The 16,878-nt window shown below is 46.0% G+C and overlaps 1 protein-coding gene across 1 annotated transcript in view; it reads left to right on the top strand.

Annotated features, from left to right (window-relative positions):
* FAM131C (family with sequence similarity 131 member C) overlaps positions 1 to 16,878 on the top strand; it is a 396,305-nt gene that overhangs the window by 195,981 nt on the left and 183,446 nt on the right. The window contains exon 4 of the mRNA XM_078642544.1: positions 818 to 911. Coding sequence (XP_078498670.1) covers positions 818 to 911 — 94 coding nt within the window. The remainder of the gene's footprint in view (positions 1 to 817; positions 912 to 16,878) is intronic.

The following is a 16,878-nucleotide window of genomic DNA, read 5'->3' as shown; positions in this document are numbered from 1 at the left end:
CACACATTTCCATAGTATATTGAAGTACCGAAAAGTTTAAAGTCTTCATGGATCTAGATAGAGTCAGGTGTTAGATTCCACAGTACAATTAATACGTCATTCTCGCTTTCTTCTTCTTGCATGGTGATGCATGGTGAGGTGAATGCATATCATAGCATTTGGGCAACCTGTTTGAGTCAAACAAAGTTTATATTGTAGGGTAGAAGTAGTCAGCTGGTCTGGCCTGAACCATTATGTCAGCCATGTCCCCAACCTTGGTTTAGATTCCATTATCTAGGCAATGATTGGGTTCAGTCTTAGGGCTTAATTTACGAGGAGCTTGCACCACATCTGCATCACTTTGCTTTGACGCAACAGCGGCGCAATCTACAAACTGATGCATTGGGTCCAGTTTTTCAGTTTGTAGAGCCCTCCCTCACATTATACCTGTGGGAAGTATAATGTATGCAGGGTAGGTGTTCCCACGCAAAAAAGCCACATAGACCAGGCGTAAAGATTGATGCAGGGCTTTTAACATGGAACTCGCCTACGTGTTCTGATGCATTGCTGGTGTTGCGTCAGTTTTACGACCAACTCTAGCAATGTGTTACTTTTGCACCAACAGACATGTCAGAATTTCTGATGCATCTGGTAAATCCTTATGCCAGTGACCGCTGTATTGAAAATAAAAGACATCCATGGTGTTGAATGAAAATTTAGTGCAGGCGCAAGACAACTGACTAGTGATGCGTCCATTTCTCGTAAATGAGGCCCTCAATGCGATAAATGAAACCAGTTGATACAAACTGGTCCTTACTATTTCATTTTTTCCCCTTAGAAATGCTGTAAGAATTCTAATGGCATCCTGGCAGAGACCAAGTCAACCTCCAACAGCTATGACATCACTGAGCTGGCGACGTCCTCTCTGGTGGGTAGGTAAAGGCAAGCCATCCTTCCATTGCCTTCATGCTCCGCATTTCCACATTTGGTGTCAATTTAGGTCTCTTTGTATCTTCCACCTCTAAGCACTGCAGTCCCTCTGGTTAAATATGAAGCACTAAGGGCCATATGTATCAAAGTTCAGTTTTGCGAATTCTAAATAGCGATTTTTAAGGAATCGCTATTTAGAAATCGAAAAATGGTATGTATATAGGAAATCGCTTCTTTTTAGGGATTCCTTAACATTCCTAAATTGCGATTAGCAAATTGCTAATCGCAAATATCTCATTCATTTCTATGGGCCAGGAGGCCCATAGGAATGAAGGGGAAATTTGCGATTAGCAATTTGCTAATCGCAATTTAGGAATATTTTCAAGGGTGCAGGGGTGTCTCAAGAACACCCTGCTGCACCGCTGAAAATGACATGTGGGGGCATATGGCGCACATACATGCCCTAAGGGCATGTATGAGCGTCATAAGGCACCTTTGGTTTTTTTAAAAATTGCTTTTGTAAAAGAATTCGCAACTTACCACCAACTAGAAGTTGGTGGTAATTTGCGAATCCTTATGGGCATTTTTGAATTATTTTTTCTTTGATACATTGCATTTAAGGAATCGCAAAATTTGCGATTCCTTAAGTGCAATCGCAAAATAAGGAATGGCAAATTTTGCGATTCCTTATTTTGCAGCAAAAATGTTTCATACATACCATTTAGCAAATTAGCATTCGCAAAGGCCGAAATTCGGCGAATTTCGGCCTTTGCGAATGCGAATTTGCTTGATACATATGGCCCTAAATCTCCCATTATGCATTGTGAAATCTCAGTTACATGTGTTTGTTAACTGTATGGTAAACACGTCCTTTCAATTTCTCGTGTGTGCAATCGCTGTTTGTGTAAGCAAGTATGAAACTGTCAGTCAATCACAAAAATAGAGCCTACCATTACATGGTGATCACTTCAGCATTTGTTTTATCCGATTCACTATTTTCAATCCCAAGCGCAAAGCTATGTGATGTGTCTGAGTAAAACCAAGCTCCACTGTGGACTTCCGACTGAGTGGCAGCTGCTTTGATACTATATTTTATACAGTGCTTCGTACAACACTTCTGCTGTTTCTAAGTGCTGTGAATAAGAGATGCTAATAATACCCAAGTTATTGCTACTCAATTCATGGACCTTTGGAAGAGGAAAGACGGAGTCTGCTCTGTTAGGACCTGAACTCAAGTTATGCAAATCACTGCATGTTTCAGCAGCAATCCCTTACCTCAAGGAGCCATCCGGTCAGCTTTCTAGTGCCTATAATCATAAGGATGAACATATGAATTCTTGGCCTAACCACCACAAGCAAGCTGATATTCGGTTTCATGATGCTATTGCTATGCTCAGAGTCTGGTTGTGGGAAACACAAAGCAGGGTCGGGCAAAAGGAGGTTTCTCTCCCTGGTTCGCTTTCCCTTATGTCAAGATTGAGCCTACACAGACCAAAAATGTGTGTGTGTGTGTGTGTGGAGTGGGGTGGGGAGGGGGGCTTATACTGGCACTTTTAGTAAAAAACACGCGTGATTTCTATTTTTATTAAGGTAATTTTTACAATAATGATTTTGTAATTTATAACAATTACAGCTTTCAAACTCTTTAATGTAATTGACTGTTTGCCAAAGATCACTAAATCCCTGCACCAAGATCTCAATCTGGTTTGTTCTGAAGAGTTTAAAAGCAAATTTAATGAATGCACTTACAGTACAGGCCTGAACAACTCCTTTTAGGATGCCAGGACCATAGAGAGATTGAATTAGCCAACTATATCATGGCTTGTGATTGAATCAATGCTACAGAGAGTGACTTTGGCAGTGAAGAAGTGATTCCAAGCTTTTGTGGCTGGGGATGTGCAAATACTATAGATTATATATTTTTGTCTCGCAGGTCTCGAAAGCATCATTTGAAGTGACCTTCTGGATTTAAAGTATGGGAAATATAATCCTCTAATAGTTTCTCTCTTACCTCCCTGGTGTAATGTCAGTATTCCTCCGGAGCAGTACCCCATCCTAAATATAATGGGACGAGGCTAGGGTGGAACTTGCTTGATCCTTGCAAATTCCTAACTACTTTGATAAAATCAAATTGTAACCTCTTCGTGACATGGCTGTCTGCAACTGCAGATAGAGAACATGTCTTGTAGAGCTTTATTAAACTGTGAATTGTATCAATATTGCACTTTGGAGTCCATCCAACACAAGAAATTACCATCATCGCGATGGTTCAATGCAGCACGAAGTCCTGTCGAAAAACCTAGGGCCGCATCGGAGGTTAAAATGTGCCACACACAATACCAAGCAACTTTGAAATAGGGGGAAATTAAATAAAAAACGCAACTGGGATTGATTAATTGTGACCATTAGATTGAAAAATCCTACATTTTTTGGCAAACAGTTAATTCTATTAGGTCTAACTCAATCTACTCTCATGGGCGGCCAGCATGGCGCGCGAGTAGGGGGGCAGGCGCGCGTGGGGGCGTGGGCTGCATTAAAAAAAATAATAACACTTACCTTGCTGCCACCCCTGAGTCCTGCGTCTTCTCTCCTGCTCGCATGTCTCCGACTCCAGGTCGGAACAGGAAGCAGCCAGCCCTGCTCCCACCCCTAAGCCAATCACAATGCTGCATTGCAGAGTTGTGATTGGTCTGAGCACCGTAACATGGCACACAGCTAGGAATTGTAGGGGTGGGTATGTTCTCCATGCAGGCTGTAATGCCGCCTGCATGGAGAAGGGGGAAAGTGCGCATGAGTGTTTTGGGAGGCTCGAGAGGGCCGACCAAACAGTCATTGTGCACAGGAGTGTTATACCACTCCTCCCCTGCAGCTCCGCCCTGCCCCCTCACGCACTGCCGCAGCAGGAGGAAAAAAATAAAAAGATTCTACCATTCCTTTACTATCATTTTATTTTTTCCTTTCTTTTTCTGCTTTCTGGCAGTGCTGCAACGCTCCCCCACCTTAGCGGACGAGCCACCACTGTCTACTCTGAGTACATATATCACTGCTGACCAATGAATTTCCCCCTTTAAGGGCATTTACTATTTTTCACCCAGTTCTGATTATTAATTAAATTCATACAGTTATTTCGTTTTCAATTCCAAGCTAAGCTTTGACCACCAGAATTCAATAGCCTTGCAACAAAACCCCTCAAGAAAAGCTCCTGGGCCAGATGGGGTACCAGTGTAGCTATTTAAATGCAACATGGAAATGTGGGCCCCATTGTTATATAAAACATTTTTAACAGCCTGTTCCATTCCCAGGTGCCAGAATGTTGGTCATCACCCGCAAAAGTCACCATATTTAAAAAAGGAAATAAGTTGGATCCTAGCTCTTACAGACCAATTTTTCTTATCAACTGTACTGTCAAAGGTTTTGAAAGAGTGATTTTTAATCGAATTTATGAATGAGTCAATGCGAATAATATAATAAGCCCCTGTCAATATGGTTTTTCAGGAACGGCTGGGTACTATGTAGGAATGCTCACTTTTTCAGATGATAATTAGCAAATATTCCATATTGCATACTGTAACTAACTTTTATGGATAAATCATGAGAGATAATGGATAAATCGTGAAGAATAATGGAAACTTTTAGCTTGGGCATGGAATTCGCCAGAGCTCTGAACTTTTCCCTCTTTTATTTATTGTATATATTAACAAACTAAATTTGCATTTGCATAATGGTTGCCAAGACTTGCGATTGGTAAGCTTTAGGCCTATAGACGTGCTTTTATACACGGGTGGTGCATTCTTGTTTGCGCGCGCTACCAGGGCCTTAAGAAATAAATGCTAATGGCTGACCTAGACCGTGATATTAATTTTTCATATTCTCAAGTCATGTCATGTGACCCAAGTAGTTATGAACTGTGCACATTTTCTATTGACAAAAATAATTTAGAGAAGGTAGATAAGATTCCCTATATGGAGGGAGTTTTTAATTCATCTTAACATGTGGGACTAACGTTTCAGTCCGATGCTTAAAATGTAGTCAAGCAAAGGGAGCCCTGTTTAACCTCTGAATGGTGGCAAACCCATTACTATAGTGTTAGAAATCTACAAGAGATGATGTGTCCCAATAGCGACATATTGAGCCGGAGTCCTGGAATATGCCAATTCCTTATTGTTACAAGTGGAAGAGAATTCCTCTGCCGCCCCCTCCTTTCTCTCCCACATTATTTTATTTATTTATTTTTCACATTTTTAGAGCGCGCTGTTGTCCTGGCGCTAACTGATTGACCATAGGGCGTGGGAGCTTAGTGTGTAAAGAGCCAGGTCTTTAGCGCTCTTCTGAAAGATAGAAGATCTGACGACTGTCTGAGGTTTAATGGCAATCTATTCCAAGCTACTGCTGCACCCAGGGAAAAGCTCCTGCCCCCCCAGCGCGCTTTCTTTACTCTTGGGACTGTTACCAGCGCCTGCTCACCAGACCTTAGGGATCTTGCAGGCTTGTACCAATGGAAAAGCAACTTCATACATGGGGGCCGAGGTCATGCAGTGCCTTGAAGACCACGCAGAGTGCTTTAAAGATTATTCTTTTGTGAACTGGCAACCAATGTAGCTTCACCAGATCCTGTGCAACCGAAGCAAACTTAGGGGTACCCGTAATCAGGTGAGCAGCTGCATTCTGCAGGATCTGGAGTTTGTTTAGCAAACCCTGTTGGGCATTCAGCATGAGGCTGTTACAGTAATCTAGACCTGAGAGCACCAGTCCTGTTACCACTGTTTTCCTATGTTCTACCGCCAAAAATGGTAGAACTTTCCGAATAGTTTTAAGCATGTAATGCGTTGTTGAGGATACTGCATTGATCTGTGGTTTAAAGGACAGTGATTCGTCCATAAGTATGCCCAGATTTTTAACCTTCGCCACTGGGGAGGGAAGGGTTCCCATTTCTTCTGGCCACCACCTTGGGGACCAGAAGTTATCCTTGGAACCGAAAAGCAGCACTTCCGTCTTTGCTGAGTTGAGCTTCAGACAATTTTGTGCCATCCAGTTACCGACCTCTCGCATACAGCCTCTAAACCTGTCTGCCGTACTGTCTGTTTCACCCGGAAGCAGCGAAACCACAATCTGCGTGTCATCTGCATATGCTGTAAGATTAAAGCCAAAGGATCGAATCACAGGCGCTAGGGTGGAGTCATACACGTTGAAAAGGGTCGGACTCAGGGAAGACCCCTGGGGAACTCCGCAGGGAAGCACAAATGGATGTGATTCAAAGTCCCCCAGGGCCACCGTCTGAGTCCTGCTGGAAAGGAAGGCCTGCAAGATCTTCAATGCCTTTCCTTGAATTCCGCAAGCCCCCAACCGGTCCATCAACAACTTGTGATGGACCGTGTCGAAGGCCGCGGAGAGATCCAGCAGGATCAGTGCGGATCTGCCTCCTGCGTCCATCACTCTTCTTATGTCTTCCACAGACTTGATCAGAGCCGATTCCGTACTGTGCTCTGCCCGAAATCCATGCTGGGTTGGATCCAGATGTTCTCCTATCCTCAGGAAGGTGCTCAGCTGAGTGTTTAAAATGCCCTCCATGATTTTGGCTGGGAGGGGTAGTCTGGCAATAGGTCGATAGTTGTTCATCTCGGTTATGTCCAGGTTGGATTTTTTTAGGAGGGGTAAGATGGATGCTTGCTTCCATCTTGAGGGGAATTCCCCACTATCCAGCATGAGATTGAACAAGGGGGTGAGACCCGCTGCAATGGTGGCCGAAGTTAATTTAGCGATTGTGGCAGGGCATGGGTCATGAGGGGAGCCCGACTTTATCCTCTGTAGTCGGCTCGCAACCTCCTCCTCACAAATTTGTGCGAATTGAAGGAGTTTTTCTGAGTTGCTGTCCATCTCTGGGTCAGTAATTGGGGTAGGAGCCCTAATTTGATTACAAAACAACATAAGAGTACCTACTAGCATAAAAAAGGTGGAAGAGAAAGGAGAGATCAATCTAATTCTCAGACCACCACCTTCTCACAAAGTGAATCACGATACCACAGAGGTGTGTGAAGAGAGTGCAAAGCATATATGATGAGGAAAAAAGAACCCTCAGGCACCTACACAAGGCAGGTAGCCAGTCATCTTCATCGGGTTCCTGTTTGTTAGTAAGTGAATGATACTAGAAAAAATAGTGCTAGTTAAAATGAGTCAAGCCTACTCCCCCCACAAAAGACTTTAATATAAGGGGTAGTGCTAGCCCAAATTAAAAACAAGTGAAAAATTCGGACATGCAAAAGGCTGTGTAAACTTACCACCAGGTAAATAGACAAAAAACAGGGTGTACAAGTCGCCAGTCATAAAGCACTGGCGTGAAGGTTAACCCCTGCCACGTGTCCAGGAAGCCTGTAACTTCCTCCATAATATTGTGAGCACTCCGACAGGGGAGTGTCTGTACCGAACATTACGGTTCACCATTTACAAGTCTGTAAACCCTGTTTTTTGTCTATTTACCTAGTGGTTAGTAGGTACCTTAGGGTGTACCTCTTCACAGGTAAGAACGATTATTGGTCCTGAAGAATGCTGAACCGACTTTGGTTCAATAGCTGAAACATGTCGACCTCTTGATAGGACATTAGGTTCAAGTTTACACAGCCTTTTGCATGTCCGAATTTTTCACTTGTTTTTAACGAGGGAGAGAGGACAGACGGACGAAACGGAGAGGAGGGTCGAATTTGGGGGGTGGGCGGCGAGAGCAGACTGGCGAATGGAGAACTAGAGTTGAGAGAGAGGCCCAATGATGAAAAGCGGAGCCCGGACTAGTGGGGAGAGGCGGGTGAAAAGGTGAGCAGAGGACCAGTGAGTGGAGCGGGGACGGCCTGCTGAGAGAAGCGCAGCCAGGAGGCAGTGTGGGAGCGGAGACAGACGGATGAAATGCAGAGCGGATACCAACGAGGGAGAGGCAGGACAGACGGATGCGAGTGAAAGCAGGGGGCCGGGGGGGGGGGGGGGTCGAATGGTGAATGGATTCAAAATACCAGCGTGGAGAGAGTGGCAGACGGGGGAAATGTTCACGGGAGCTAGTGAGCAGGAGAGGGCACGGTGAAGAAGAAGAGCGCGGGGAGAGTAGATATGCGGATGAAAGGAGGAACGAGCAGGGAACACTGACAGGAGAGTAGACTGACTGACTGGGGACAGACTGGTTAAAAGAGAGCAGGAGCTAGTGAGTGAGAGGCGACAGGCGGGAGGCAGAGCGGGGATGTGTGAGCGGAGAGTGGTCGGCTGGTGAAAGGAGAGGACAAACTAGTAGGGCAGTTGCGGGCAGATGAGTGAAAGAGAGCACGGACTAATAAGAGAGGGGGAGGGCAGACGTATAAACGGGGTGCAGAGACGAATGAGCAAGAGATTTTGGACTGATAAAAAGGACAGTAGGAAGAGATAAAGGAGTGAGAATACGGATGAAATGGGGAGCAGGTACTAATGAGGGAGAGGGGACGGGCGAAGATGAATGAACAGGTGTAAAGGACAGCAGGGGCCAGTGAGGAAAGACTGAGGACAGGGAGAGGGCGAACTCATGAGAAAAGAAAGGTGAGCTATGGCTGGGAGTAGAAACGGTGGTGATGCTCAGCTCGAGTTATGGCACACACTGGATGCTGGTGTAACGCAGGCCCCGGCAGCCCCAGCGACGCGATGGAGGGGGGCGGGATATCCACTGAGAGTGCCCCTACGTGTCAGGGGCCCTCCATCAGTCCTCTGTGTGCCCCTGTTGCCTGCTTGTGCCTCAGTGTGCCCCTGTTGCCTGCTTGTGCCTCCGTGTGCCCCTGTTGCCTGCTTGTGCCTCCGTGTGCCCCTGTTGCCTGCTTGTGCCTCCGTGTGCCCCTGTTGCCTGCTTGTGCCTCCGTGTGCCCCTGTTGCCTGATTGGGCCTCCGTGTGCCCCTGTTGCCTGCTTGTGCCTCCGTGTGCCCCTGTTGCCTGCTTGTGCCTGCTTGTGCCCCTGTTGTGCCCCTGTTGCCTGCTTGTGCCTCCGTTTTCGTGCCCCTGTCGCCTGCTTGTGCCTTCGTTTTAGTGCCCCTGTTGCCTGCTTGTGCCTCCGTGTGCCCCTGTTGCCTGCTTGTGCCTCCGTGTGCCCCTGTTGCCTGCTTGTGCCTCCGTGTGCCCCTGTTGCCTGCTTGTACCTCCGTGTGCCCCTGTTGCCTGCTTGTGCCTCCGTGTGCCCCTGTTGCCTGCTTGTGCTGTGTGGGTGTGTGTGGAGGGCTCTGTGTGGGTGTGTGTGGGGTGCTTTGTGTGGCTGTGTGTGTGGGGGGCTCTGTGTGGCTGTGTGTGTGGGGGGCTCTGTGTGGGTGTGTGTGTGGGGAGGCTCTGTGTGTGTGTTTGTGTGTGTCATTTGCGAGAGATAAAGCTAGTGGCATTGTAAATGACAATAATCAAAAACTGGTATGTGGAGGGTCAAGGGGTGTTGTTTAACGACCTGTCACCTTATGCCCCTAATAACGGACTTACAATAACCACGGAAGGTGACCAGGTCAGGGGAGGTGTGTCGTCATGATGATGACTGAGGATCACAGGGTAGTGTGTATAGAAGAATAGAAAAGAGTCACTGATGGCTCTAAAACTCCCATCTGACCACCCTCAAGGCGGAATTTCATCATGTGGGAATTATAGATCGACTTAAGCACCGTCCAAACCCATAGGTAGTGGTGCGAAGGTAAATGTCGGTACATTGGCCATAATAGTGCTCAAAAAGATGCTTGCTGATAAAGTGCAGTGCTCAAAAAATAATATGTGGATAAAAATGGCTACCTAGATCAAAAAGAAAATTTAATGAGAATGTCTAGGTGTCAAGAATAAAAACCCGTCTAGTTGTCAAAGCATGGGACAACATTATGACGATGTGGAATGGTCAACATGTTTCAGCCGAGATGAGAAGTACTCCGGCTTTCGTCAGGACCTAGATAAACAATACGCTACTGCAACAAAAATAGTACCAAAGTGCAAAAAAACATTTAAAGAATGTATGAACATCAAGTTACTGTCTGGATACTGTTATATCTACCAGGAACTTGGAGCCCCAATGTCCACTGGAGACAGTCTGAGTTCTTCTCCCTGTCAAAGAAACAAAGATATACAGAAACTACTCATTTACACACATCAATCCTCATGACCACCCAGAGAACAAGCAAGACAAACACACACACAAGCGGCAATAATTTGCATCCCGCATTTCATAAAAGCATCATGGCTTCATCATTTAAAGGCATTTCCTGTAAATGATACTCACCCAGCATTGTGTGGGTGACGGCCTCTCCTCGCCCGGCAACCGCTCGGGGAATCAGAGGCCCCGCTCTAAGTGTAGAAAATAAAGGACACAGTGAATCAACAGTTCTACAATGTCCAGCCAATTAGCACTACACACTTAACCTAGAAGACGTGTGGGACAAACTGCCTCTGACCTACCCCGTGCACCAACCTGTACGATGAAATAATATGTGATGCTATATAACCTTAAAAAATAGCCAAATCACCAAAAGTGTGCTATTCTATATAACCCTCGAAAGAGAGGTGTAATGATCAAGTCACCTAACGTGTGCTCTAGCTACTGCCGATGGTACTCAGTAGTACAGACCAATAGCTAGCTTAGGTCTCAGTAAAGAGAACCAAGACAGTCACAAGGACTCAAAAGCGCACTAGAGTCGCCTCCAGAGCGTCAGGCTCTGTTGGCAACGTGAGCAGTGCTAAGGAGTAAGTATTAGAAAAGGGCTCCCAAAGAAACCGGGCTTACCTGTCCGTCGGTACCTCGCGCTCACATCGAGCGGAAGTGGAGGTACCGACTGGACCGCCCTCGCTGTTTAAATACCGGAACTGATCGGGTGCGCGGGAAGTGACGCTGACGGCAAGATAAGTCCGCCCCTGGAAACCAGTGAAACATAGAGGTTCCCATGACGAATAGTCCTGTAATGTCCCAGCGAGCGTGTCAGGACAGAGTTAGCCACATTGTGCATTCTCATGCGATCATTATCTTCGTTATCGCAAATGATAATTACCAAATAGGTAACAACAATCCCACTGCGCCTGCGCTCCTATGGTGACATTCACCAGTGTTGGACTCGGTGTCCTTGCGCATGCGTGATGTTGCCGGCTTCCGTGATGAATCTAACCACGAGGGAAAATATATGGATATTTAAGGAATGGGGCCAAAGCAGAAACACCTCTTAACATAATGGCACAGGAGGGAGTTGACTGTGTAGTGCGCCTACCAACACCTAGCATCTATGTGGTCGTATATAAGAACTGCCTAAAGGGCAGCACCGCTCCCTCTGCGCGTGCGCTCTGATAGTCACGCCGACCAGAGAGGGAGAGAATGTCCCTGCGCACAGAATTGTTGGCGAACTTTGCAGTGCATATTAACACTAAGGTTTATCTTTAGGTTGTTAACGAGGAGTGAAACAAGAACACCCCTCGGGCAATCCTAACTACGTAGTCGGTCAGCAGGTGGCACACAGGATAGGCAGAGGCAAAGTCCCATAATTCATCTAGGTGAGCTCAAGGGGTAAACGGAATGTGTTTACAACCCAACTATGTAGACCCGCAACCCGGTGGTTGCTCATAAAACTAATCAAAAACTGGTATGTGGAGGGTCAAGGGGTGTTGTTTAACGACCTGTCACCTTATGCCCCTAATAACGGACTTACAATAACCACGGAAGGTGACCAGGTCAGGGGAGGTGTGTCGTCATGATGATGACTGAGGATCACAGGGTAGTGTGTATAGAAGAATAGAAAAGAGTCACTGATGGCTCTAAAACTCCCATCTGACCACCCTCAAGGCGGAATTTCATCATGTGGGAATTATAGATCGACTTAAGCACCGTCCAAACCCATAGGTAGTGGTGCGAAGGTAAATGTCGGTACATTGGCCATAATAGTGCTCAAAAAGATGCTTGCTGATAAAGTGCAGTGCTCAAAAAATAATATGTGGATAAAAATGGCTACCTAGATCAAAAAGAAAATTTAATGAGAATGTCTAGGTGTCAAGAATAAAAACCCGTCTAGTTGTCAAAGCATGGGACAACATTATGACGATGTGGAATGGTCAACATGTTTCAGCCGAGATGAGAAGTACTCCGGCTTTCGTCAGGACCTAGATAAACAATACGCTACTGCAACAAAAATAGTACCAAAGTGCAAAAAAACATTTAAAGAATGTATGAACATCAAGTTACTGTCTGGATACTGTTATATCTACCAGGAACTTGGAGCCCCAATGTCCACTGGAGACAGTCTGAGTTCTTCTCCCTGTCAAAGAAACAAAGATATACAGAAACTACTCATTTACACACATCAATCCTCATGACCACCCAGAGAACAAGCAAGACAAACACACACACAAGCGGCAATAATTTGCATCCCGCATTTCATAAAAGCATCATGGCTTCATCATTTAAAGGCATTTCCTGTAAATGATACTCACCCAGCATTGTGTGGGTGACGGCCTCTCCTCGCCCGGCAACCGCTCGGGGAATCAGAGGCCCCGCTCTAAGTGTAGAAAATAAAATTATTGCCGCTTGTGTGTGTGTTTGTCTTGCTTGTTCTCTGGGTGGTCATGAGGATTGATGTGTGTAAATGAGTAGTTTCTGTATATCTTTGTTTCTTTGACAGGGAGAAGAACTCAGACTGTCTCCAGTGGACATTGGGGCTCCAAGTTCCTGGTAGATATAACAGTATCCAGACAGTAACTTGATGTTCATACATTCTTTAAATGTTTTTTTGCACTTTGGTACTATTTTTGTTGCAGTAGCGTATTGTTTATCTAGGTCCTGACGAAAGCCGGAGTACTTCTCATCTCGGCTGAAACATGTTGACCATTCCACATCGTCATAATGTTGTCCCATGCTTTGACAACTAGACGGGTTTTTATTCTTGACACCTAGACATTCTCATTAAATTTTCTTTTTGATCTAGGTAGCCATTTTTATCCACATATTATTTTTTGAGCACTGCACTTTATCAGCAAGCATCTTTTTGAGCACTATTATGGCCAATGTACCGACATTTACCTTCGCACCACTACCTATGGGTTTGGACGGTGCTTAAGTCGATCTATAATTCCCACATGATGAAATTCCGCCTTGAGGGTGGTCAGATGGGAGTTTTAGAGCCATCAGTGACTCTTTTCTATTCTTCTATACACACTACCCTGTGATCCTCAGTCATCATCATGACGACACACCTCCCCTGACCTGGTCACCTTCCGTGGTTATTGTAAATGACAATGCCATTTATTTATGTTAAAAAAAACATAAATAAAAATAATGTCAAGAGCAATGCCAATAGCTCTAACTTTAACAAAGGCAAAACCATTGCATTGTAAATGCTTGTTTATGCTAGTAGGTACTCTTATGTTGTTTTGTAATTGATTACTTAGGGGTAGAAGAGTAACCCATTTTACCCTTTCTCTTTCGTTGTTTAAATATGCCCTGATTTGATTGTCTAGAGTAGAGAAAATCTTTTCCACTTTTTCCAAGAAAAAGCTGGCGAGATTCTCACAAAATTGGGGACTGGGGGGTATCTCTATGGTCTTGGGGACTACCAGGGATGACACTGTCCGAAATAGTTCCTTCGGAGCATTGCTGGCTTCTTTAATCCGTTTCGTGAAAATAGCACGTTTTGCCAGTCGTATCGTCTCTTTATAGACTCTCTGCTCTATGTTGAGTAGTCTTTTGTCCGCCTCTCTGTAATTTGACCGCCAGGCTATTTCCAGTTTTTTACAGAGGATTTTATGGTCCCTAAATCTGATCTGAGAACCAGGGGGCGGAGGGGTTTGAGTGCGTGGAATGGAAAATTTTGGGGGGGGCCAGTTGCAGACATGCTGACTCGAGCCAATTAGTGTAAGCTGTGGCGTCTTCCTCCACATTCCCTGAAAAGGGCACCAGAGATGTTTTCAATACGCCCTCCAGAGTTTCACCGTTTATGTTATTCCATTTCCTAACCTGTCTTGGTACGTTTTTAGCTTTACAAGGTCTCACGGGGCAAGCTAAAGTGATTTTAAAGTGGACTGCTGAATGGTCAGACCAGGAGACCGGCTGCACCGTCAATACTTCTAGGTTGGGATGGTTGGAGAAAATACCATCTAGGGTATGTCCTGCCTTATGAGTCGGGCCACCGACCCATTGCTTCAAATCCACTCCCTGCAGTAGGTCAGTCAGATCACGCGTATCTGGATCCGAGCCGCATTCGAGGTGAAAATTAAAATCCCCCAGTAGAGTAAAGGATTGGGCACATACTGCTACTTCAAGTAAGTTACTCAAAGCTGTAACAAATGGGGCTTTGGTCCCTGGGGGCCTGTAGACTAGGCAGCCTCTAAAGGTTTGATGATCAGATAAGGTAAAATTAAACAGAAGAGCCTCGTCTAGACCCATAGGTCCAGGTTGAAAGGACCCTCTAATTGAATTGTGGTAGATAATAGCCAGGCCTCCGCCTTTCCTCTTGTCTCTATTTTGAGTATAACCGACATACTCCGGTGGGGTGGCGTTAACAATGTCTGGACCCGAGGCAGCATCGGTCCAGGATTCAGTGATGAATGCCATCATCACTCCCCCATCCAGAATTAGATCCGCTACTTCTATACTGTGTTTAACCAGTGATCTAGCGTTGAGGAGTAGACACTTCACAGAGGCGTGTTTTTTCCTTACTGATATTTTCTCATAGGCCTTGGGGGGCGCAATAGGTTTCCAGCACAGTCTGGGCAAAGCCTGGAGGCAATTAGCGCACTGATGAGGATTCCTCAATACGTATATGTTGTAAATAAGCCGCGAGGTTGGATCGGATAGCATCAGATCATGGGTCCTGGCCCTAGGAGCGGGTCCGGCGCGGACGGGCGCAGACGGGCTCGCCTTTGGCGCGCCCGCTGCGCTTCCTAGGAAAGGGTGCCATTTTATGTGAGAAGGGGCGGGAGGGGCGGAGCACTAGTCTGCTCGGCCGGCTCCTCACCCAAGATGGCGGGACCCACGGGGGCAATTGTCTCCGGTTCGGTAATGTAAAAACACTGTGCAAATGTGCAATAAGGCTTTTAAAATAGATAACAGATATGTAGCGCTTTTAAAAAAAGATAAGAGCAACAATAGCAGCAAGTCACAATGTCACCAACATCGGTCTCGGCTTCCGCCTCAGGACATGCAAACACACCACTCTCACTAGTCAATCAGTGGGGTGCGTAAAAAAACAGGGTTTTTATGTGAGAAGGGGCGGAGCACTAGTCTGCTCGGCCGGCTCCTCACCCAAGATGGCGGGACCCACGGGGGGAATTGTCTCTGGTTCGGTAACGTAAAAACACTGTGCAAATGTGCAATAAGGCTTTTAAAATAGATAACAGATATGTAGCGCTTTTAAAAAAAGATAAGAGCAACAATAGCAGCAAGTCGCAATGTCACCAACATCGGTCCCGGCTTCCGCCTCAGGACATGCAAACACAGCACTCTCACTAGTCAATCAGTGGGGTGCGTAAAAAAACAGGGTTTTTATGTGGGGAGGGGCGGAGCACTAGTCTGCTCGGCCGGCTCCTCACCCAAGATGGCGGGACCCACGGGGGGAATTGTCTCCGGTTCGGTAATGTAAAAACACTGCAAACATAGCACTTTTGCACTATATTGTAATTGTTATTGCATTTCTATAGCTCTTACTACCCATGACGAAGCATCGAAACGCTTTTTGGGCGAGTAGCACACTACTCTGGAACCCAAAAAGGATAAGTGGTGAATTAGTATAGTGAAATATGAAATTAATTTGAGTGGTGGATATGTTAGTCTTCTATTTGGATTGAAAAGAATACTAGAGGGATAGCAGAGGGAAGAGTTTGAATTTATATAGTGCTTGGTACCCCCAATGAGGTGTTGAAGTGCTTTTCGGCGAGTAGCACGCTAATCCGGATTTGCCCCAAAGAATTAGGGGCCACTTGTACCAAGAGTTTTTGCATTTGCAAACAGGCCAGAATTCTGAGAATCGGCCCGTTTGCAAATGCAAAAATGCTTTTGAAACGTATCAAACCCTATTTTGCGATTCGGTAACCTGTAAATGGGTTTGTGATTCGTATTTGGAGGAGGCTTGTTTAGGGCGTCCCTTCCAAATACCGAATCCTAGCGGTACTTATAAATGTTTTGTGACTGTAAATGCGGTCGCAAACCATTCGCATTTTACCACCTACTTCAAGTAGGTAGAAACCCATTTGCAAATGGGGACCCCTTCCCCTTTGAGAATGGCAGCGAAAATGTTTTTTCAGAACAGGCAGTGGTCCCACCACTGCCTGCTCTTAAAAGATTAAAAGAAACTTTTCATTTTTGTTTTTTAAATGTAACCCGTTTTCCTTTAAGGAAAACCGGCTGCATAGAAAAACAATTTGCTTTATTCAAAAGAAATTATGCACATGGTGTTCTGCTGACCCCAGCAGGCCACCATCCCCGTGATTTTGGCTATTCCTAGGGGGTCTCAAATTGCGGCCTCCCTCATTAATATTCATGAGGTAGGTCATTTGCGACTCCCTAGGAATTGCAGAAAGTGTTCAACACACTTTCATACATGCCGTTTTGCGGTTTCCTTATTGCGAATCGCAAGGATTTGCAATTAGGGAATCCCAAAACGGTTACTTGATACGTCTGGCCCTAGGACTCTTATACAGGGCTCGAGTCGGGGTACCACGCGGGTGGACGGCGTCCCCCCACTTATTTTACCGGGCTTTTACCGGGTGGACGCCGTCCCCCCTGCCCAAATGATGGAGCCGGTACCCGAGACTGCACCTGCGCGTGAATGATAGGCTTTCAAATGCACCCGAGGCTCAGACTAATCTCCCCTTCCACCTCGCGCCCTCCCCTTGCCAGCCTTTCTCAGAGCACAGCCGAGGCGCAGAGGCGCCAAGGCTTCAAGAGCTGCGCTGTCAACACGCCGAGCATGTCACTTTCAGCGACCCCGACAGATGCCCGTAGTGCCTACGCCCCGAGTCTGTAATAACCCTGTAATCTG

Source organism: Lissotriton helveticus, chromosome 5_1 (assembly GCF_964261635.1).
Source record: "Lissotriton helveticus chromosome 5_1, aLisHel1.1, whole genome shotgun sequence".
NCBI classification, from domain to species: Eukaryota; Metazoa; Chordata; class Amphibia; order Caudata; family Salamandridae; genus Lissotriton; species Lissotriton helveticus.
The sequence above is the reverse complement of the archived record's forward strand: the minus strand, read 5'-3'. Positions and strand labels throughout refer to the sequence as shown.